The sequence below is a fragment of the Mya arenaria genome, chromosome 8, assembly GCF_026914265.1.
Source record: "Mya arenaria isolate MELC-2E11 chromosome 8, ASM2691426v1".
Taxonomy (NCBI): Eukaryota; Metazoa; Mollusca; class Bivalvia; order Myida; family Myidae; genus Mya; species Mya arenaria.
The window spans coordinates 15,471,208-15,496,857 of NC_069129.1; the positions used below are offsets into that span (position 1 = coordinate 15,471,208).

The window sequence follows — 25,650 nt, forward strand, 5'->3', positions numbered from 1 at the left end:
CTATGTACTCAGCCTTTAGATATCATGGTATGATGGACTGTGTCGTTGATATCAAATTTTCATGGGTAAAAAATTATTATAACAAGAGCTGTCACAGAGACAGCACACTCGACTATTCCGCCGCTTTTCAGTGTAAGGATTAAAAAGTTTTGGCAAAACATGCATGGATCACTGTTATATTAGATTTCAATGCAATACATGGTGTGCTGAGATATTAACATAAATGTGGTTATATGCAAACTTGTAATAATAAAGGGCCATTATTTGCAAAATACAGTTATCTAACTTGGTTATTTAATAAGGTTAGGTGGTTGAATACCATTGTATAAAGTCTCAATGCAATACATCAAGTAGTTGCTGAGATACTGTCCTATGTGTGCTAACATGCAAGACCTTAACCAGAATTTCTAAGTCACATAATAAAGGTGCAAAATTTATATAATATGAAAGATAGAGTTATCTTACTTGATTAAATAAGAAGGTAAAATGGTTGGGAGCCTGTGTGTAAAGTTTCAATGCAATACATGATGTATTTGCTGAGGTATTGACTTAAAAGTGGTAACATGCAAAACCTTAACCAGAATTTCTATGTCGAATAAAAAAGGGGCCATTATTTGAATTAAATGCAAACTAGAGTTATCTTACTTGATTATTTAAGTAGATTGAATGGTTGAGTACCATTTTATAAAGTCTCAATGCAATACCTCAAGCAGTTGCTGAGATACTGTCATATGTGTGCTAACATGCAAGACCTTAACCAGAATTTCTAAGTCACATAATAAAGGTGCAAAAATTATATAATATGAAAGATAGAGTTATCTTACTTGATTAAATAAGAAGGTAAAATGGTTGGGAGCCTGTGTGTAAAGTTTCAATGCAATACATGATGTATTTGCTGAGGTATTGACTTAAAAGTGGTAACATGCAAAACCTTAACCAGAATTTCTATGTCGAATAAAAAAGGGGCCATTATTTGAATTAAATGCAAACTAGAGTTATCTTACTTGATTATTTAAGTAGATTGAATGGTTGAGTACCATTTTATAAAGTCTCAATGCAATACCTCAAGCAGTTGCTGAGATATTAACCTATGTGTGCTTGCATGCAAAACCTTAACCAGAATTTCTAAATCAAATAATAAAGGCCTATTATTTGCATTAAATGCAAACAATAGTTATCTAACTTGGTTAATTAAGTAGGTTGGATGGTTGAGTACCATTGTATCAAGTCTAAATGCAATACCTCAAGTAGTTGCTGAGATATTAACCTGTGTGCTTGCATGCAAAACCTTAACCAAGGGGTGACGCCAACGCCGACGCTTGGGTGAGTAGTATAGCTCTCCTTATTCTTCGAATGGTCGAGCTTAAAAGTTGGATTAAAATACCATTAAACAGACAGCATTATTAGTTAAACTGTTAAAAGCTGAGGGTTTTGGAAATTAAAATATACATCCAGGTATCTTTATACCTTACATGAACAACCCTGACATACATGATAGTTGACAGAAGCATTTATAATTAAAATTCACTAAACATTTGAAATGTGTACCTGCAGACACCAAAAGCAAGTTTTTGGTCACATAGATCACGACTTTCGTCCTCTTCATGTCTCTGATAAAAGAAAAATATAAAATATTAGACTTTGCTTCCACTTTTTATCTAAACTACTAACAGCAACATTCAAATGAGCTTAATTTACAAAAACGCATAAGAGCTGTCGTAGGACAGTGCACACGACTATAGGTCTCTTTGTCTTATAAATGAATGTAATAATGGTGTAATATGTGCCTGTCAAAAGCAATTAAACAAGAGCTGTCACAGTATGTGACGAATGCCCCCGAATGTGACATTGACCTACGAACAAGGTCAGTACATGAAAAGTTGATCTTGCCTTTACGTGTCAAATACATATGGCAAGTTATTTTAAATTGCCTCTGAACATAAAAAAATACCACCCATACTTGACAACCTACACTGTTATGTCCTTACATTCAGAATTCCCTTGTGAATAAACACTTAGTGTATCTTTCACCTTAGAGGTCGGGACATGGGTCTTGCACACGACACGTCGTCTTCGTATGTGGAACACATGTAGCAAGTTATTTTAAAATCTGTCCATACAAGGGAAAGTTACAGCCCGGACACGACAACCTATACTCTATGTCCTTATATGCAGCACTCCATTGTAAATAAACACTAAGTGTGACCTTGACCTTTGAGGTAGGGACACGGGTCTTGCACGCGACACGTCGTCTTGGTATGTGGAACACATGTGGCAAGTTATTTTAAAATCTGTCCATACAAGAGAAAGTTACAGCCCGGACACGACAACCTATACTCTATGTCCTTATATGCAGCACTCCATTGTAAATAAACACTAAGTGTGACCTTGACCTTTGAGGTAGGGACACGAGTCTTGCACGCGACACGTCGTCTTGGTATGTGGAACACATGTGGCAAGTTATTTTAAAATCTGTCCATACAAGAGAAAGTTACAACCCGGACATAACAAACCTATACGCTATGTCCTTATATGCAGCACTCCATTGTGAATAAACACTAAGTGTGACCTTGACCTTTGAGGTAGGGACACGGGTCTTGCACGCGACACGTCGTCTTGGTATGTGGAACACATGTGGTAAGTTATTTTAAAATCTGTCCATACAAGAGAAAGTTACAGCCCGGACACGACAACCTATACTCTATGCTTATATGCAGCACTCTATGGTGAATAAACACTAAGTGTGACCTTGACCTTTGAGGTAGGGACACGGGTTTTGCACGCGACACGTCGTCTTGGTATGTGGTACACATGTGGCAAGTTATTTTAAAATCTGTCCATACAAGAGAAAGTTACAGCCCGGACACGACAACCTATACTCTATGTCCTTATATGCAGCACTCCATTGTGAATAAACACTAAGTGTGACCTTGACCTTTGAGGTAGGGACACGGGTCTTGCACGCCACACGTCGTCTTGGTATGTGGAACACATTTGGCAAGTTATTTTAAAATCTGTCCATACAAGGGAAAGTTACAGAGCCGGACGGACGGACGGACGGTGCGATTTTAATATGCCCACCTTCGGGGGCATAAAAAGTCTGTATGAACTTTCATATAAACCAAGTTTGGTCACAATATGTCGACCTTTTTAAAGTTAATCAATACCAGTTCTTTTGCTTTTAATAGTAACTTTGACCTTTATATTGATCCCAGAAGCCTAAAACGCAATCTCATGAAAGGTCTTCATAAAGGCTTCCTACATACGAAGTTTGGTCACTATATGTCAAACCTAGCTAAAATTATTTTACACATAAGGTGACTTTTAAGACCCTTCCACCAGCCCGCCCAAACAATTAGCTTTCAAAAACCCTGTTAAGAATATATAAATGTGCCTGACATAAGAAATAAAAATGAAAAAAGGGCAATAATTTGTATTTAGTTAAAATGGAGTTATGTCACCTTATGTAAGATGTTCATCATTAATTGTGCAAGGTATTAAGTGCATTGAATGAAGGCTATTGAAGTATTAACCTCATTATGTAATGGCCCTGAACAACTGTATGGAGTATTAAGTGACTTTAATGAAGGGTTTTGCAGTTATGAGTGAAAATCCCTATGAGTGAAAATCCCAACTTGGTCTTAAACTTTAACCGGACGCTAAAGCCAAAGCAGATGCTGAGGCGAGTGGTATAACCCTCCTTATTATTCAAATAGTCCAGCTAAAAATGTTGATAAGGTACATACCAGTTTGATATTTTGTCCATTTAAGAATATAACCACTGGAGGGAAGACATTTATTAAGTTTTTATGCCAACCCCATACAAAAGCAAATGTGCCTTTTGGGGTGCAAATTAGCAAAAAAGCCCAACCATATATTATTAAAAGTCTGCCAAACCCGGTGGTTATATGTTTTAGGAGAATAGCCCTAAGTGTTAATTACACTAAATATCGCCTTATTACAGCTTTGTTATTGACTTAAGACATGAGATGTTTATAATGTGTATTAGAGAGGTCCAATATCTATCGTTTTTGTTTAAGTCCCAGTCTAATCAAGATATCAAACTGGTATGTACCGGTACTCCCATATTTTATTGAAATGATTCCAATAACACCCTTATCTCTGTTACTTAAAAATACAGTTGTCATAACAGAGCCCGTCCTCTTCAAGTCCACATTGGCAGTGAGATTAAATTAAAATGTGATTCTGTTCATTCTTCTTCAAACAGCATTCATCGTGAATCTCAGACATTTTTAATCTATTGGAAATAGAAAGAAGACCTTCATAGAAATTATTTCCATTTTCAGTTTTATGTATTTCATCATTATGGCAATTAAATTATAGTACAAATAATATCAAATTATTATAAAGATGATTTTGACTTCTGTCATCTTCATTGCATCTAATCCATCTACATTATACTATCCTTTTACAATTGACATCTTTTTTAAATATATATATATATATATATAAATACTGAATGTCTAATAAACATTACCTGTAAAAGTGTCATGACTTGCACCCATATCTGTTTTAACTGAGTCTGTATCTGAAAAGGGTGCATAAAATCAAAGCTTCACAAACAAATTAGCTTCATGTAATAAAGAAATATATAATGATGCTATGAAGACAAACATGCACTTATAATAAACTAGAGGCCTATGTTCTACTGGCTGGGTTTGTGTGGTCAACATCACTGTTTTCGAAAAGAACCAACCCCTTATGGATTCTGAATACTCATTTTTTCATAAAGGCCCATAATCTTATCATTTCAAGGTTTTTCGAAAGGAACCAAGCTCTAATGGATATCAAAATACTGTACAAGTTTCATCAAGATACAATCAAAACTGAAGACTGTATCTTGTTAACCAGCAACTGCTTACTGACACACTGATTTTTTTACTATCAAGGCCCATAATCTAGGCATGCATGGGCGGATCTGGCTGGTTTTCGAAAGGAACCGAGCTCTAATGGATATCCAAATACTGTACAAGTTTCATCAAGATACAATCAAAACTGAAGGCTGTATCATGTTAAAGAGGAATTGTTTACAGACGCACGGAGGCACATACTACGTACACACTACCATCGCATAAGACTAAATGACTAAACAATAAACCAGTCCATTAGTTGAATAATTAAATTATATTATTTGTAATGTTCAGTCAACATTTAATGTATTGCACAAGCTCATGGTTGTTTAACATGTTAAACTTGTTAGGAATTAAATATCCAGTTAATAAACATATTATTCTTTGGGTTTAATTGCTGTAGCGTTTGTTATTCAAATTAAATGACGCAACATGTTCAAATGGTCAATTCAGCCCATTTCTAAATTTACCATTACCTGGTATGTTTGAATTGTGTTGACCAGGTGGATGAGGTTAATGGAGCAATGGATGATAAAGCGGCTGACTGCGAGTGCTGACATCTCTAGGCTTCAGGAACTGATTCAGAAAATTAATTGAAATTAATTCTTCTTGTATATTTATGTTTTTTCCCATTAATGATTTTAAAAAAAAACATAATTTCATTGCTTTTAAAGTATAAGCATGACAGCAAAAACAAATACTATAAATAAGCATATATATGAGAGACTGTCCAAATTTCATTAATCTGCACATTTGTAGAATTCATCATGAAAAATGGGCACATAATATTTGTTCTTTCTGAAGTTAACTGTATTACAAAAATTGTAATCAGATTTTGACTAGATTATGTACTGAACACATATACCATGTAATAAAATAAAACTATGCCCTACATTCCTGTTTCAGTTCTTGTTTGGAGCACACCCAATATCAATGCAAAAGGTGCATCGCACATTTTTGTTCAAGATACATGTTTACAAGCGGCGCCATGTATAAGGCATTTTGAATAAAAAAAAAATTCCTTTTGTAAGTAAATGATTGAACACATGAATGAAATGACATACAGAATTATCATATCAACATTACAACAAGTTTATAATACTACTTGTTTTCCTACCACAGATTCTTCATGTTCTTTATGAAAAAGAAATTAAGAAAGTAGTGTTCATACATTTTGAATTTTTAATCCAGTGTTCTTTCTTACAATGAATGTAGTCAAATTATGTAGGGTTGAAGTATGTAGTTGCATTGAAAACATGAGAAAAGTAATGGGACATAAATCATTCAAAAAATTGTGTGCCTATGACAATCCTTTAAAAGAAAGAAGTTTGGAAGAAATTTATATACATAGAAAAAACATGATTATTTCATTTGTAGTACCGGTAATTCTTTTGCAAGGCCCAGAATCACGCAATGCATATCATTTGGTAAACAACACATTTTTCAGGCATGTGGGAAAAGGCTGTGACCTGTACTTTTGTTTTTAAACTAATATACGATACATTTAAGGAGGTTGCAATTATAAGTAACTTCTACTTCAATGAAATCGGCTCGGGTTCATATAAATCAGAAAAAAAAGATACAGAAATCGAAATGTTATATACTTAATACTCTGTGTACAGCACTGATGATGATTGAATAACTGGTTATATACAAAACATTCCATATAATTTACATTGCATCAGGGACCCACCATCATCTTCAGTTTAAGGGGTTTCATGCGCTGCAGATCCTTGACATGTGCAAGCTGCTATTGCCCTTCTCTCCATTTCTATCTCATTGGCTGCAGGCTGAAATTTTTTAGTCTGCTTAGCACATCATAGCCACTTGGCAGAAGGTGGAATGAATTAATATTAACTTCAGTTATTATTATATGCAGTTATGACAGTATACTATCCAATGTTCTTCTATTACTTTTGATGAAAGGTTCTCTTCAAAGGACAAAAATGATAATCACAATTCTAATTGAAAAATAGTTGTAAGTCATTACATGTATGTGTACCTTTTTTTCTCACAACAAGAAGTCTGCACAGTTCAAACATTTATACGTTCTTAATGTTGTTACTTGGGATGCCTCCTAGGATGGCTCAAGGCACCTGCAGAGAAACAATACTTGTCAGATAGAATATGCATTCAAAGATAAAACATTGGTTTATACACTCTTTTTTTATCTCACTATTTGGACCAAATATAATACCATAGTTTTATGATAAACATTAGGTTTATCTTTAAAGATCTTCCAACATATATTTATCCATATAAAGCACATAAACAAGGCAACCTGAAACTTAAGGATTTGATAAGAAATCCTCAAGTTTGTAAGCAGACAAAGTTAATTTGGCAATATTTGGACACATTGGTTAGAGTCTCATTGTCAATTAATGAAATAAACAAATGTATGGAATAAAAATACTCTGTCAATCAGACAACAGGTGGGATTTTTCTTGTTGCTTGTGAAAAAATACAAAGTACTTAACTGTTGTTTAATGAAATACTTTCTTTTTCATCAGAGGATTGATAATTATAAATCTAAGACAATGTTAAACATTGCATTATCACTAGTGTACGAGAATGATGAAATATAGGCTATATTTCAAGCAACTCCAGTTATACCCCATCCCCTAAAGATCAGCCAGTGTTATATACTAGTACCTCTTCTTGACTTTAAGCTGAGAACAGTCATTAACTTTTTTTTTCCTTTTCTTCTTTATGCAACAAAGTTTAAAATAAAATTAAGTGCACATTACACATCATTACAAAATATTTTAATTAACTTGACACATCTACTCTAGCTGTTAAATAGATACATGTGGTTTACTTGTAACATTTTTGCTACCAGTAATAATCAAATATATTATCAGCTTTGACAGGTTATAATTTTCACCTACTGTAAAACCATTTTCAATTTTGTGTGGTATGAATCTCATTCATAATCCCTTGTATTTCCCACGTTTTTACAAATGCATCTAAATCCCATCGGAAAACATCCTCTTGTATACATTGATCGTATACTGAGGGCAATATACCAGTACTATTTTGCAAATATGTTGGTCAGTCAATAAAAGTTGATTTGCACTACATCTGAGTGCAATTATTGTTTGTATCAGAATTTTAGGTTTTTATTTTTGTCTTCTTTGATCCAACAATCTGATCAATTCATCAAAAAATGAAAAAAGAAAGATTGAATTAATGCAAGCCATTTAAGTTCAAATTCTATGGAGATTAATTCTGTTACTACTATATATTTTAATGTTTAAAGTAACACTCTTATTCAAAATCAATACAAACGCATGTATAAACAAAAATAAATTCTAAGTGATAAATCTTTATCTTCTTCCTAAATAATGCATTTATGGTGAGTGCTAAAGATTAACTGTGATCTACTATGGTCTCATTGAAATACTGTGATTTCTGCACCTTTCTGTTAATTAAACTTGGTACTTTATACATGAAAACCATAGATTTAAACATTTTTTCATACATTTGGTATATAAAAACAATTGTACCAATTGTGATAAATCTTATTCGGGATAAAGAGTGTGCCTAGTTTATCATGCAGATTTTTTTTCAAAAGTTTACAAGCAAACTTAAGAGAAAAACATACAAGTACTTTACATAAATGATAAGCATTCTTAGGATAGCAGTAAGCCAGTTACTATCCTCACAAGAGACAATGCTCATCAAGGAATATAAATGCATAGGAGTGATTCAATAAAGTTAGCAAACATCTTTCATTTTGTCAAATCAAATATAGAAATCTCACTTTCAGATAGCTTTGAACATAACTGTAAACGAGAAGTTGAGCTAGACACAGGAAAGGACAGTGCGATTTTAATTTTTTTCACTCTCGGGGGCATAAAAAATACACCTCAGAAATCAGTGAGATAAATTGGTTTTACTTTAACTTACCCATAAGAACTCGATCAGGCCAAAGAACATTTGGATTCCTCTTCACAAAGAATGGTGGGAAGAAAGATGGTGTGTACTGTCCCTTCTGATGCACTGTATACAGGAATGATACATGTCTATTAATCATTGTTATCACTAACTACATGAAACATGGCTTGAAACGGGCCAATTTCAGCACAATTAAGAGAAAATAAATAATATTTATATGACCATAGAAAAATTGTTTGATTTTGAAAGTCATTTTGAAACTCATATTCTTCACAAAATTGCAGTGTCCATTCATTTTCACTTAAGGCTTGATGGGATAAAATAGCTTTGAAACTATACCATTGAATTGCTTTCAATATTTTGGCTTTCCATGTCAAATATTTATTGTTATCATAGATGCAAACAAGTCATTGCCTTAACACAAAAGTAAGTACCTAAACAAGTAAATAATCAATTGAAAAGAACTCATATTGATAATTGGCTCCAAATGTAATCTTCTGTAAAAATCAACCTTGCCTTTGTGAGCATATCCCTGGATCTTTCCTGTGATGTTACATCCTGAACATACTTTGGCTTTCACCATTCTGGAAATGCGGACAATGGGCCTGTAACAATTCAAAACAAAATTTTACAACTATAATATTAAATTGGGGTGGGGCATCATTTCAAGATCTGTTGACACAATTAAATCAGTGCCTGAATGTACAACAAGGCAATCCAAAGGACAGCTATATCCCCTGCAAATAACATTCTCGGATATCTGAACATAACGATATTTGTTATTCATATTGTGTGTACTAAGTGTAGGACCTTTAAATGTTAGATGTGACCTTGACCATTGAGTTATGGACACAGGTCAAGGTCACTGCAAATCATCCCAATGAGGACACATTTCTACCAGGTAATATGGTAATCCATTCCTGCAAGTTATACTCCAGACACGAGCATGTGTACTATGGCCTTTAAATGTCAGATGTGACCTTGAACATTGAGGTTTGGACCTGGGTCAAGGTCACTCCACATCATCTCAATGACAACATTTGTAAAAAGTTATATGGTACCCATCAATGCATTTGAAATATGGACCCGGATCAAGTTCACTGCACATCGTCTCAATAAGGACAACATTTGAGTATCAGTGAAAGTGGCTTAAACTTTGGCTTTCACGTAAGAAAAGTAAGATGCTGGGTTTCAAATTTGGCCACGCGGGTTTGAACCCAGTCTCCGACACATTTTTTTTTATATCAAAGCGTTACACATTCTATTCGATAATTGTCCAGACATCAGATGGTCAAAAAACCCAGTAACTTCTCAAAAACAGCATAGAAATGTCCTTGTGAGCTACCATGAGGCAGATCATTTATAATGAAGATAAACCCAACAACTATGTCACATCACTGACATCAGCACAGTTTACCTGTTTAGAAATAGCACATAATGGGTTCCCAGTTAAAAAAAAGCATGGAATGATATGACCTTGCAAGTCATGTGATCATTTCATATCTTAAACTCAACTTTAAAGCATTGTAGCATTACATATAGCCCGGAATTAACATAACTGAGTTTTCCCATGCCGGTACAAATAAAAGGTGAATTTCAAGCTATTGAAATGCATGTAACAGTCCAATGACTCTATTGTTTCCAAAGTAACGTGTATATATTACAACGGTTTAATTTTGTTTGTACCGGAGGATTAGGTTGGGTAAACCAGAATAGCTATAATTCCGGGCTACAACTATTTGCTGTGACTTTCAGCAGAGTTGACCTTCACTGTGTCTATGTCGTGACTAGCCTTTCAGTATACTAACCAAATCTGTGATATTTATATATATAATATATGCAAATTATATAGTTGAAAAGCATTCCTTTGGCTGCCATTTTAGAGCACCTGCTGACACTGTATAGAAACACCAAATCTAATTGTACCCAAAGACAAAGCAATAATAGTTCCCATAATTGGGTATTGGAACCATGAGTTCACTGGACCACTTTATTGACTTTTACAGCAGGGTATGTATTGATCTGTAATTCATTTTTTTTCACAACAATATATAAAAGTTATGTAAATTCTAGACAATATTTTTAATTGTGTGCAATTGTATTATGCGGTGTCCCTTTAAAAGATTAATAGTTTCATATCTAAATCATGCTCCAGTAAGAGTACTTAATTCTTTTAGGTATTGGATTTGTATCAACACTGTTAATAAAACAGTACTGTCATATAATGAATACCACTGACACCAAAATGTGTGATTTAGGTGTATAAAATAGTGTTTTTGTTTACTAAATATGTGTCTGTTTTGATGGATTTCTCCAACTGTTTGAACAAACTAGTTTGGTCGTTAGCTAGTGAAAAGGAGTATAAACATTGTTTCACTAAAAGCAATATATAGGTACCCTATGACTTGATATCAATATTATTCATGTTTGAAGTGTGTGTGGACATTTTTTTAAAAAAAGAAAAGATTACTATTACTATCTTTTGACTTTTCAATGTTATAACCCTAGAGGGTATTTAGCCTTTCTCGTATGCAAGGCTCACGCCTGTCATTTTTCGGCTGTGAATTTTAACAAATTCACAGACAGGCTGAAAAACAGACATTTTTTTCAAGTATTCTGTTTGTCATGTATAATATACTATGAGAAATTCGTCCCTCAAACTGTCTGAAGAGTGACAATATTAAATTTTTGAAAAAGATGATCACACAAGTTAAATTGCACCAGCCAATTGTAACAACAAATTCCCAGGTCTGGGGGGAAACCAATAACTGGTGCATTGCATGCCACTTCCATGAGACAGAATTGTCATATTCGGAGGCAATTGTGCAGAGACCATGAAAAATACCGTCATGTTTACATGTTGAAAATAGACTTGGAAGATAAACAACCCTGAATGCTTTATTTAACATGAACACCTTGAGACAACCACCTTATGAAATAGAAAAAAATAGAAAAAGATGTAGCAAAAGGCAGATGTGGGAAACAAGAGTCCAGGTGCAATACCCTAGCTCTTTTACAAAGAGACCCCTTAGTTCCTTCACGGGCTAGGTGTGAAGCACTGATACACAGGGTGCAACTTACCTAGACTAAACCAGTACTGAATACACCACTTTTTCAAGCACTACACTGCCAGGCACCAGACAAGGGAGCTACATGTACTTGTACCAACTTTTAAGTATTTCAGTAAGAAGTGACTTGGGAGTTTGAACCCTGACCTCCAACTCCTTAGGCGGACAACTTTACAACTGGGCATCGGAGACAGTTATAGATATCTACCGGCAGTATTTATCTACTGTGACAATTCACAAACATGTCTTTTTCATTTCTTAACTCCGGTGTACATGGTTGTAAACATCAGTTTTTTGGAGCATTTTAAATGTTTGACAACTATTTCCTCATGATAAATTGTTTTATTTTGTCCCATTACATGACAAGCAACCAACAATGTGGCTCTTACTTCTAAATAGAAGATTCTGATCTTGGTGATGAAATTCACATACCGTGACGTCAACTTTCATATAACCTGTTCTAATAGCCCCACAATAACTTATGAAAAGAATTCAAACAGGAGTTATAGCAGGGCAGCTTAAAGAATAATTATGACATTACTGGTTGACCATACGTGGTATATTTCCAAACAGGGCACAAATACTGATCACCTACTAATTGTAACCAGCCCCCCCCCCCAGGTCTGACTTTCGGTCCAGCCAACCCCGGGGACAAACTGATGTTTAAACCCCAGCCAAATGCCCCCGCACCCCAGAGACTTTAAATAACGCCCAATCTCAGCTTAATATGGCCCTATGACAAAACCACCACGGTCACCTGGCCCTGCGGGGTCACCTGGAAAGTAAAAACACGGCCCTTTTCCCCGGTATACCCCAAGACCTGGGGGAACCGTGGTTACAATTGACTGGTGCATTATTTGATGAATACAGGGCTTGCCTTGGTCATTAATTTCATCTTGTTTGTTGAGTACTTTTTAAAAAAAAAAATGCCATTTAATGTAAATACGCTTAAAAATCATAATGTAGCACACGCGGGAATGACCTCAGAAGATTCATGTGCATTTTTGAGGTTTTGTGGTTATGTTAACTTCAAGATATTTATAAATATAAATAATCTTAACATTTGAATTGCAATTGTTCCAAAAAACATTTGAAACAATAAATAACTTGAGTGAGGCTTATGCACCAGTCAATTGTAACCATGCCCCCCCCTCCCTTTCTGGGGGATAGGGGGGATTTTGACTTTCAGCCCAGCCAACCCCAGCTAAAATCCCCGCCCTGCGGGCACAAACAGATGGTAAGATCCCCGCCAAATGCCCCTGTCCGCCAGGGACCCTAGGTATATTTAAAGCGAAGACAAAACCACCTCATTCACCCGGCACTGTGGGGCCACCTGAAATGTAAAAACACGGCCCATTTCCCCAGCTATCCCTGGTATATACCCCACCCACACCCCCGGACCTAGGGGGGCCATGGTTACAATTGACTGGTGCATTACAGTAGTGTTTATTCAAAATAGCATCGGTATGATTTATAATTGTATTACCATGCAAGGAAACAGTATATGTGCCCTCCATAGCATAATTTTAATGGTGTTTTTCTTTCCATAATATGAACGATTTTTTTACATAAAAAAATATTAGGACGGGAATCTGTTGTCACATTAACCAAAGATGTTTCATACGAAATTTTAACTTACAACAAAAAAGATAAGTGTGAAAAAACACTTAAAAAGTGTACGAATTTGTATCCTTAGCCTATATGTAGTCAAAGTAAAAACATAAAAAGAACTAACAAATAAAAAACATCAATTATTATTTTGGAATTGGATCGATGCCATTTTCACCGTTGGCTACGACGCTAAACTCAATTGAACAAAGTATTTAAATTACACACATTTAACACCACTTATCTTCTCATGATTTCATACAAACATGCAACCAAGTATGCGTAAGTCTCGTTACCGGCAACACATTTCCTTCTTCTAGGCAGCCATTTTTGTTACAGTCAGCATCACGGTAGTGTAGCACCGCGCATGCCCACACCACGTGACTATTTTAATATTCCATATATGGTAAAAACCGAAAAACTTACCACAGCCTAGTGCTATAGTTGAAAATAAGGTCATGAATGTTTGCCAAAATAACGACATGTCCCACTAAGATATTATAGTTACCGGCTATATTTACGGTATCAGAACAATAACAAATGGCATTTACAGAACATACATGAGCTATGTCAGAAATTGGCATGGGCCCAGGCTATAAGTAATTGCAGAACGCCTGCTTAAAATTTTCATTACAGGAGAACCTATGTTTAATATATCTAAATGTCTTTATTGAAAATGGATTTTTTAAAGCTGAATGGTACTCAATGTCATTTGAGTACGCCTTGCAATAAAATACAAATAATTTTTGAAATATTTAATGCATCCAATGACTTTGTTCATTTAATCAGTTACATGTATTTAATCCACGTTTAACGCGTATTTTGTGTTTATGATCGAGAAAACTTGAAATTTAATATTGCAATTAATGAACATTATGTTCTAAAACAATGTTAGTATTGCAAGGGACATTTTGTCAGTATATAAGTAAAGTAAAGTAAGTAAATAAAGTACATTCCTATTAAGGCTGCAATGACCCCGTCATCGAATCTTCCCGAAAGTTTCGTACGATCACATGTTTCAAACAAGGTTAGTTCAATAAAAAGGATGCCTTGTTGACTTTCGTACAACTACCAATTCAATGCGGCTTGCTTTGGAGGATTCCCTATCACAACATATGTTTACGGCATTTCCTACAATATCATATTTAATTAAATATTCGCTCAAACGTTGTCTTAGGATTGGACAGTACGTTCTTTTCGAGAACACTTTTGTTGTCCAGTAGCATACCGATAAGTCACTGAATTTCAGAAGGTCAAGAGAAAACACACACTCATATTATGTCATAAAGTTGAATTTCGCAAAACCTTGCATCTTTGAAATGAGATTTTAGTAGCGCGTCATGTCTGAAAACGTGATTCAGAATGAGCATTTTCAAAATGCATACAGGGTCGTAGCAATATTTATGCAAAACGCTACAGAAACAAGCTCAGTAGCAAAAGGTTAAAACATAAACCCGGTTTAGTGGCATTGGGCAAACGCCAAATACATAGAACACAAAATTACAAACAAGAAACATAGAAGAACAGCACAAAACTCCACAAACAGCACAGTGCATACATACTATATATATATATATATATATACATACTATATATATATATATATATATATATATATATATAGGGCATTAAGGAGACCGTATATTTTTACGGCATTAAAGAGACAATTTGTATATTTTTTGTTTTATACTTTATTTTGCTTTTTTGTTGATAATTTAGTATTGAAATGATCATTTATTATGAGTACAAAATTTAGGCTTCTTAAATTAATTAACAAAAATATACGTAATTTGCGGTCCCCTTAATAATTTGTAAGTATGTTGCAGGTTTTAAGGGGCCAGGTATATATGTAGAAGGGTTTATGGAGACCAGTGTATATATAATATTATTTTTGAGGCATTAAGGGGACCATCCATATTTTATGGCATTAGGGGGACAAATTATATATATTTAACTTTTGACAGTATAGGCTCCCGTAACCTTAAGAGACAACTTGGTAAAAGTATTTTTTATAATTGTGTATAATAAATCCACAAACAATGACCAGTCGAAACGGGAGGACTGCAAATTTCATAGGATATTCATCGGAAATCTTTTACAGACCATCTCATTCATTAAATGCAAGTCAGATTCAGTCACTTGGTCTCTGTACCGTTTGATAAACAAAATATATAATGACCAGGGGCGGATCCAGGAATTCTCGTTAGAAGGGGGCGTTACTTAGGGGCGTTTGCAGGAGGATTGAGGGTTACTCAATCAAGTAATTTTTAATAATTTGTAGTCGGAAATGATGCATTATGAGTATATTTTATTATTTTCTTCTCATATATTGACACAAAAAGTAAACTTGGACGATTTTAGAGGGAGCGCACGCCAACTGCACCCCTTCTCAATCCGCTAGTGAATGGTGACTTAATATTTGATATATTATGGTTAAATAGAACTTTCAGTTGAATTATATAGAAACTGTAAATGCTAAATACAAGTTCTGTGCTTGTAAAAACAATAAAAGTTTCGTCTGCACACGAATGTGTCTGTTAACGCTTGAACAGTTATATAGCTCATGATTAAAGAACATTGTTCATTGGGTTCATTGTGACCCATGGAAGTTTTTTTATTAAATTCCAACTTCCCCTTAAATTTTACTTGCCTAAAAGTTTAACCTAAGTCAATCAGGGGCCATAACTTGTATTAAGGATATGGAGTTTTGTAACCTCATTGGCTTATGGTCCTGAACAATTGTGTGAAGTATTAAGTCAATTTAATGAAGGGTATAGAACGCCTTAACCAATAGGCTACGGAGACGGTTTTAATGCATGTACTCAATTGCAGATTCAGGGGGCGGGTTGGGGGTGGGGGGAATCGGTCCCAGCGCGCGCGCCGTCCCCCACCCCTTTGAATCGTCCGTTTATAATATGTTCTCAGTCAATATCGGGAAAAATACAATATTAAGATAAAAATGCACTATTTCGGACTATAAATTAGGGGAGTCTAACCCCCACCCCGGTCCAACATTTTAAGCCATTCAATTTCTGTTCTGAGGGAGGGACGGATGTGGAAAGATTAAGCCCATGAGTTTCACGTACCCCTTCTTAAGTCAATTCCTGGATCTGCCACTGATATCTGTAATCAGATTTGTTGTTTCATAATGTTATTGTTCCTTTAAACAGTTTAAACCTTTTATGTCATCAACATAAACAGACGCATGTTCAGTAAAAAAATACTCTGTATACAACGTTCTCGTACTCCAGAGCGATGATGCTATGCATTATATTTATCACCATCTGACTGACTGAGTAACTGCCAAAACTTTTCCGTTTAAAGAGACTCTCTCATGTTTTGGCACCAAACATATTTTTTCTCGTAATGCATCTGAAAACACTTACATGTATATTTATTTTACTCCTTGGTACTGAAATTGCAGAAATAACAGTAACCAGGTTGATTTTCTTACTTCAATTGCATTTTTTAAAAACGATTGAAGTAATGGAAGTTATTGGTTTATCACGTGATTATGTCAATCAACTGATTGTGCAACAGCCTTTTGTTGAATCGGATTAGTAACGCATTTCCAAATATTGGACTTCAAAGACTATATGTTAGCACATATCAACATTTATTGAAGGGTTTCAGCCATCAATAGCTTAGCTTTAACACTTCGTTTGATACGCCATACATCTATAAAATCCAAGTAAAAGATGCATTTTTAAAACCCTTAACGCTTCGCTTATATTCACTCAAAAACTCATGTTCGAAAGATTTAAAAAAGTATGTCATAATCATATCCTCTTTAGCGGCTGAGGAAGCCGGTCCAAACTATTCACATACTTTCCGAGTTTCTTAATACGAGGGTATAGCCAGAAGTTCGTGGAATTCCTTAATACAATCAACACATTTCAATATTTTTCAACGAACGTCACCTCGCTATAAAATCTATTTCAGCTGTAAATGACATAGAAAACTTCAAACTGATACATCAAATATAAAGGAAATTACAGCTTTTTCATTAACATGAGATCAGTATAGCCCGCGCAGTTCAAACGTCAGAATCTGACGTCAACGTCATAACTTATCAAAGAAAGAGCCGTTCGCCGCAATACAACGTCGAAGTCTCGCTACCCACTGCCGCTAAATGTCACTAAACCACTCTGACTTGTAAAAATACAGGCGTGTCTGAGCTTCACTCTGTAGCGCCTGAAAGTCATTGAAGCGTTTACCTTTAGTTCACATTTAAGTTTCGGAAATAGGGCAAAATCGCATGGTGGTAGGTCTGGCGAATAAGGGGGGGGGGGGGGTGGGGAAGGATCTCCGCTTCAAGCTGGATTGTCGCGGTAGTATGTGCCTCCTCCGATCTATGCGCTGATGCATTTTCCTGGTGAAGAATCCACCCATCATGCAACGCCAGTGGTCTTTTAAATGCCATCGCCCTCTACAAGTCAGGCCTCAAAACCTTAAATGGAGAACATAACTGAGGCTTATAACATTTGTCGCGTTTTGCGTACTTCGTCAAATATAATTAAAACTAACACTTATTCAATCCCATATTTTTAATCATAAACTTTTTAAAACATTGTTTTATGCAGATTTTATCAAGTCCTAAATATTGATAAAAATGAATTTTGTTATATATCACTTTACCTTTTAGTAGGAAGCACCCGTCACAGAGTGGCTCTGCGGAACTGCATGGAGTAGGATAACACCGTGCACATCAAAGAAGAAAATGAACATATACTTTCCTATCGAGCAGGATGGTCGTGCCTTCTTCGGAGGCGGGGAACCGGTAGTCTTCCATTGACTGCTTTGCTGTTTTGTCTCAGGGTCGAAATAAAACAGTCAGGTTTCATCGCAAGTGACTATCTTCTCAAGAAAACGGTTTCCTTCCTTTTAGTACCGAGCTAAGAATCGGCGTGATTCCCGTACTCTTTTGCTCATCTCATCTTCTGTCAGCAGCCGTGGAACCCAACGCGCACTCACTCGACTCATTTCCAAACTGTCTTTCATTATCCTCCGTACCGACCCATAACTCATGTCCAACATCTTGCATATTTCATAAAGAGTGACTCGACGATCAGCGTCAACGATGTTTTTCACGGCCTCGACGTCACACACCGTAGTTTGTGAAACCGGTCGCCCAGACCTCACGTCGTCACAAATGCTTTCCCGCCCCTCACTGAACCGCTTGTGCCACTTGTAAACGAGCATTCGCTTCACTTGAGTTTCACTCGATGCTTCATTCATCAGTTTAAGTGTTTGCGATGGAGTTTTCCCTAGGTTTACACAGAACTGTATCACTGCCCGTTTTATCAATCTGTCTTCTGGCGTCATTTTAAACAAAATTTAACTATTCCGTTCAAGCTAAAATGTTTCCTTTGAAATAAACAAACAAACGCACTGACTTAAAACTTCACTTCATCACACGTTATTAACGTCACGTCAAATGTGCAAACCTTCGCGCCGTTTTATTGGTTTCAATGTGATTGGTCAACAAAACAATATATTGCCATGGGTTATTTTAGCAACTGCGGAGGAATGCGCGACCACCTGTTTCCATAGTGATCACTACGTTGTCGTTATAACATGCTTTACGATGAATCTCGCATTCTTAATTTCAAATTACCTGATTATTATTGTATGAAAGTTTAAAAGATATGCTGCATATTGTTTTCATTTTATCAAGCTTTTCCACGAACTTCTGGCTATGCCCTTGTATATAAATCTCTAAATTTGCCAAATAAAATTCAACATGGGTAAACAATTATAAAAAAAATACGTATTTTATGTATTGTAACATATTTATAAAAAATAGTCACTTGAATCAAATGAACATTTTTAATGTACTTTCTTTCTCGCGGAAAGTGGACATTTCATCTTACTCCAACAAGTGTGGGGTATGGTTGATTCTCTTCGTGACTGAAATCAACTTTTTTAAACACTTGGTGCATTTCAAATGTAGTCCATATAAACATCCCCTTCAGATTCTTTGACGATTGCATTTCCATGGGAGATCACTGCGTAGGATAAACATACAAGTGTTGTTTAGCCACACTGTGGTTTCAATTATGTCAGGGGCGTAGCTACCCCTCTATTCATGAGGATTCATAAATGTGCTGGGGGTTCGGGGCAAACTTGAAAATTTTGAAAACCATGGTGCAATCTAGTGCATTCTGGGCGTTCCAATGTGCATTATTTAGTACTGGAAAATAACCAGTTTTAGATTCATGTAGTCAAGTTCGCATACTGCAACTTTGGTTGATTTTTTTTTGTAAGAATCATGTGGATTCAGCCGCGTATTCACGTATAGGCGGCTACACGCCTGTATGTTGTGCATATGAATGTATAATTTGGTTTAAATGATGCATCCTTAATATAACACCTCCTTGCTGCTACACCAATAGAAACTTCATGGGATGTTAATAGTAAAAGAACTAGCACTGACGTTCCCATTTTTGTCTGGGTCATTTAAATAATAGAAAACAATTTACAAGATAAACAAATTTGTTTTGACTTCTTTAATGAATTATATAAAAACATTCTAAAAAGATATCACGACACTTTTAAACAATAAGTATGGTTGTTAATTAAACAGTATGCTAGCTTTTTTTACAGCGGTCTTAAAAGGTGTATTTAAAGCTGCAATCTCACCGATTGATCGTTTTGACTACCGGTACTCTTTTATTGTTTGTCTATAAATGGACATTTTTTTTGCATAAATGTCTAGACCCAATTTTAAGTGATATAAGACTGCTGAAAAAAAGATCAGATTGCAGTTTATCATATTTATGTTAAAAAAATGATGTTTTATGGCTAAAAGCATTACGAACAATTTAATGTAAATGAAATTTTCGGCACTTTTACATTTCTGATGGTTTCTATTGTGAATTATCTAATATGACTGAATTAAAGGAATGATAACCAAATCAGCAGATTTTGAGACAATTTTGTGTCTTAACTGACAATCTGTAAGAGTGCAGCTTTAAGTGTTGATCTAAAGCTTCATATACACATTGTTATATTGTCAATAACTGTTTAAAAGGTCTCATGTACTAAATAAGATAATAATTTTCATACAATATCTAAAATTGATCATAATAAATAAAGTACCATTATACCTATTTCTTAAAAGTGCCGTTTCTCATCTGACAATACCATTCAAAGCCATCATTTCAACTATGAATTTATTTTTAACTTTCAACTTTCTATAGCATATGCAACAAAATATACCAAAAATACAAGCCATGAACAATATGATTGTTCAACTTGCATTATTTTTGACCTTTTGAAACGACCATTTTCCAGTTTTGTCTATTTGTAAGTTATGCCCTGAGGAATAAAGTATGACTGTATGAATCATAAAAAGCAATAAAAACACTAAAAATATGCCCCAACCCCTGTAATTTCTAATACAGTAGTAAAATCAAGAAATTAAACATTTAGAGCTGCACTCCCACAGATATACCGTTTTCACAACTTTTTTTGTTTTTGAATGAGCAATTTTTTGCGTAATTATCTGCAAACCAATGATAAAAGATTGCTGACAAAAGATCAGATCACAGATTTCATATTTCCGTTCGAAAATTAATGTTACTAACGGTTTAAGAAAAGTGCATAAAACATCAATGTTTTAACTTAAATAGAAAAATCTGCCATTTAATTTTTCGCAAAAATTGGATGGTTCCAATCCAAGACATAAAATGAGAAAAGTTGTCAAAACGTCCAAAATGTGAGAGTGCAGCTTTAACGTTTGAAAGTAACTCTGTTTGCCTCGTGCCCCTAAACAGGGTTTAATTATATTTAATGCCCAGTGGGTTTGTCCCTGTATATTTGATTGTATGATTGCAGTAATGGATACTGGTCTAATTATCTTCTGACAATTTTTCACCAATTTTAAAGAAACAGAAAACACATATTAATCTCATATGACGCTGTACAATTTAATCTCATTCATTAGGATGAGAAAAATTCCCTAAAAATATTAATTGTGGAAACATATCTCATTTAAATACATACAGGAAATGGCGACATCATTTACCCTTTAGTATGAAAAATGCAGTTTCCTGATATTTGAATAGCGGTTCTTTATTTAAGCATCTCAATTCATTCAACATACACATAGTATGTATCAAGTTTCAAAGGGAACCAAATCATCGTAACGATGGTTTTCAAAGCAAATAGATTCACACTCTTGACAAACTTCTTTTCCTAGTTTCAACTTTTGAGACTTTTTGATGAGCCTGCACCTTCCCCCTCTTATGCTGTGGCTTCAAGCAATAAAGCTACCAGCTCAAGTTGCACAACTGGTGAACAAGACTGCTGATAGTCGACAAACTGCACACCTGATGCCATGATAAATCATGTCCATCGACTTCCAGAATGAAGAAATGACGCAGCACAGAATTGATTTCAATTGGACCTCTCTGTACTTTCATCCCCTTGTTGTAGTCAAAGACTATATCTAAGTGTGCAGTGCGGGATCTTGAGAAGCTTTCTGAAGTAAGTTTGGCAGAGTGTGAAACTCCTGTCTACTCATATGCCTGGACACATGTGATCTATGTCTTCTTGTGTGTGCCCAACCTCACCTGAATTTTTTTAGAGGAAGTTAGTGCTTGATTACAAGTCAATGTGACAAAACAAGGTCTTTCATTTATGCCACCAAGAACTAGTATTCCAAGTTTCATAACTCCTATGTTAACTCAAAGCAATTGAGCAGAAACTGTTTGGTAATTAATTTTAAGTCACTGCTTCCACTTATACTATCAGTAATATTGAACGTGAACCGACTGACCCAAATGCTATTCTAAATAATTTTTATGTGCAGAAACCTTAATCCTATTGACACAAAAGTAATCCAATTGTATGTCTTCACAAAACATTCTACAACAATATTTTGTCAATTTAACTCAAAGATTGATTATTGTTTTTTGTCAGACAAACACAGAGATGGCCCTATATCGCTCACCTGATTTGAGAAAGGATTCTAACTTAGTTATTGTTTGGACACTAACTGGACACTTTTGGTCTGACTTTATCATGCTGCTGGTGAAAATATTAAAAGTCCCTAAATAATGGGCTTACAAAAACATGAAAAAAATGTATTTGTTTAAAAATTACAAAGGGCCATAACTCTTACAATATTTAAGTTTGTATTGAGCAGAATAAAAGGCTTTGCCTAAAATACAAACTTAAAACTATATTTACAAGTAAAACAAAAAAATCTACAAATATGTTTTTTGTATCTGGTTTTTGAGAGAGAATGATCGGAAGAAAACATCACACATTCACAATCATATTAAAAAATAATTTAGTTTTTTTTTTTTTAAATTATATTCTATTTCAAAAACACTGCAAAAGACAAGACACTTACGTTTCAATTTCTTGATTTAATACATTGATGATTATCAATTCTTATGAAGCGAGATGGGTCTTACACTCTAACCAGTGCAACGTGCATGTTCTTAGTTGCTCAGTTATTACCTTTCTTAAAATTCTCCTCTTGATCTGAGCCACGCCAAAATGATGGGAGATGCTTTTGTTGTCTTTTCCATCGGAATGTATAGCACCTCTGTGTTTCTGTTTGTCTCCTGAAATAGTAAAAGTTTATTAATAATAATCACAATAATAATAATCAGTGACTTTTACTGAAATTATTTTCACCGATTGTGCCTTGCACATTGGGGAACAAAGTTGACTTCTGAGGAGAAGATTTTTCCATATAGCAAAAAGTAGCTCCGCACCCTGGAGCAATGTTTTTTATGAATCAATATCCGGTGAAAAAAATTCATACAGGGTATTGAAACATTTTTTTGCTTCAAATGAAGACTTTTAAAAAAGATAACTTAACTAGCTCTTCATCATATTAAATAAAAATTAGCAGTCTATGCCGCACACGGAGCCCCGCATTTGATCTTTTACCATAGTTTGATTGAGAGTTAAGTTTCACATCGACAAGTCTTTACAGGTCTATTAAAGCTGCACTCTCACAGATTGAACGTTTTGAAAAAGGTTATAATTTTTATCTTGGAATGAACCAATGTATGCAAAATGCATGGAAACCTGTGATATAAGACGGCTGACAAAAAATGTCTTTGAATTCCCGTCAAACATGTCCGAACCAAATTCAAACTTTGGATAATCACTGTGATTCACGATGAAATTCAGCACTTCTTGCCCAGTATATATACGTTTACTTTAAGCGGAAGGCAAATTAAAACAAACACATTTGTCCGAAAATTAATCAAACTTTAAATGGTAGTAGAATTGTCATTTGTTCATGTAATTTTCAAGAATCAGGAAGGGAAATAAATGTTCTCATGTTGCCAATTTAGTCTCGATCATCTAGACGCTTGTATCCAGATTTATATCGTTCATTGACTCTAATTAGAGCGGCTTCATGATTGACACTAGCCGGTTCTTTGATAATTGTTACGATCGAACAGTGGTTGAAAATGTAAAGTGAGACCAGTTTTTTACCTATTATTGAACAAACTGTTATGTTGGCAGGACTGTCCTCCTCAGCAATGCAAAGAACAACAATGACTGGCTGGCACTCTGTAAAATGGCGATTAAAACATTATGTCCAATTAAAACTGTCCCATTCTAAACAATCCATCAGCAATATATATAAATGAGCTGCGCCATGTGGAAATGTGTCTTGGGAAGTTGACATCATTCCATGTAATGATGTCATAAAGATGAGCAGAAGACATTACTTACTATGCAGTAAAAGTTCTTACTTTAACAGTAAAGATATCTTTTTTTGAGAAAATTAATCAAAGTGAGCTCTTTTATGTCATGTTTCTACAGTACCGTAGGTCTTGTACACATCTATGTTACATATATAAATAATAAACAGGAATAAAATGAGGAGTTGTGTACACACTAATTCCTCCTTATGTACTGTGTAACTCAAGAAAAACAATTCATAATTCTAGTAAAAACAATCCATAATTCTAGTAAATCTCTAGAATTCCCTTACTTTTCTCGCTGTACAAAAATGAATGAGGAGTTGCAAACAAGCAGGGCCATAAAACTTTTGCCATTTAAACTGTACCACAACAGCAATTTAAAGACAGTGATACTCATTGATGGAATAGGCACTTAGACAGCTACATTTTCTGAGAAATGGAGATCAGACTAAATTCTCCAGAGATAATTTATAGCTTTATTGGAAATAAAGAACATGTTACAGTGTTTATGTTAAACCTGTTACTTATCCCTGATTTAACACAATCATTACCTTCAAAATGGTGATAAAATAAAAACAAATATACCTTATTAAACACTGTTTACTATCACATCTGTACCCCCCCCCCCCCTCCCCCCTTCTTACATACCTAAGCGGCTCTTACCAAAGTAAAGAATGAAAGGTCCACAAGGCCAATTATAAACCATGAACCATGAGAATCCTGTTTACTAATTTGATTTTAAATCACCCAAAAGGCTTTCTACACATAATGGTTCCTTAATTTAAATCTAGCCTCCAAAGTTGTGATTTCATTGAAAGACTTGAGATACCTTATTTAAAAAAATGACGAAAGGAAAGCTTAAACGCAGAAGTCTGGACGGGTATACGAGCCTGGAAATAAATACACAAAAGCTCACCATGCTGCTAAGGATTCTTATATAATTCCAGGCCCAAGTTCAGCTGGAGATGTTGATTCCACACGGCTGGATAACCGGCCCAGTGCACCCAAGCTTGGCAGTATATCTGCAAGAGGAGGGTGTATATCTGGGAAAACGCATTTATAATCAATTTGCGAAAGTTCTTATCCGCCATAAGTAGTGAACATGTATGTGGCTTATAGATCATCTGAAATGAAGTTTAATAAAGGAGACAAGGTTCGGTCTGGGATCTAAACCTGGATTTTGATGCTGAAATTGTAAGTTTTGTTCAAATGAAGTATAAACTTAAAGTGAGTACAGAGATATCTTGAAGCCCAGATTTATCACTTACCTGAAGTTTGTAGGGCTACAATTTGCTGTAAACTGCAGGAACTGTCCCCATGAGCCTTTTGTCTGTTAGGGGAATGGTGGCTTAGGTGATTGGTGGTACCACTCTGCATTTCTTATCCACACACAACACAGTGTATCTGAAAATGACAGAGAATGGCCATGCACTTATGAAAGCTATGCTAGAAATACGCCGTTATGAGTGTATCAGATGACATTTCCACACAGAAATTGTGAGGCCACCAATACAGCAGTACTGA

General features: G+C 35.1%; 1 protein-coding gene and 2 long non-coding RNA genes across 3 annotated transcripts; all 3 read right to left on the bottom strand.

Annotated features, from left to right (window-relative positions):
• Positions 1 to 4,498: 4,498 nt before the first annotated feature.
• Positions 4,499 to 8,838, bottom strand: LOC128245010 (uncharacterized). The gene is made up of 5 exons (XR_008263036.1): positions 8,781 to 8,838; positions 6,874 to 6,967; positions 6,565 to 6,661; positions 5,348 to 5,447; positions 4,499 to 4,549 (listed from the first exon to the last, which is right to left on the bottom strand). It is a non-coding gene; the product is annotated as an uncharacterized LOC128245010 (long non-coding RNA).
• Positions 8,839 to 18,328: 9,490 nt separating this feature from the next.
• On the bottom strand, positions 18,329 to 18,769 carry LOC128243998 (protein GVQW3-like). The gene has a single exon (XM_052962014.1). The coding sequence runs from the start codon at positions 18,767 to 18,769 to the stop codon at positions 18,329 to 18,331; it is 441 nt and encodes a 146-aa protein (XP_052817974.1).
• Positions 18,770 to 20,570: 1,801 nt separating this feature from the next.
• On the bottom strand, positions 20,571 to 23,954 carry LOC128244589 (uncharacterized). Its single transcript, XR_008262954.1, has 3 exons — positions 23,912 to 23,954; positions 22,916 to 23,022; positions 20,571 to 22,020 (listed from the first exon to the last, which is right to left on the bottom strand). It is a non-coding gene; the product is annotated as an uncharacterized LOC128244589 (long non-coding RNA).
• Between the last annotated feature and the right edge of the window lie 1,696 nt (positions 23,955 to 25,650).

Coding starts and splice junctions, on each gene's coding strand:
- LOC128243998 (XM_052962014.1), bottom strand. CDS start 18,769: ATGACGCCAGAAGACAGATTGATAAAACGGGCAGTGATACAGTTCTGT.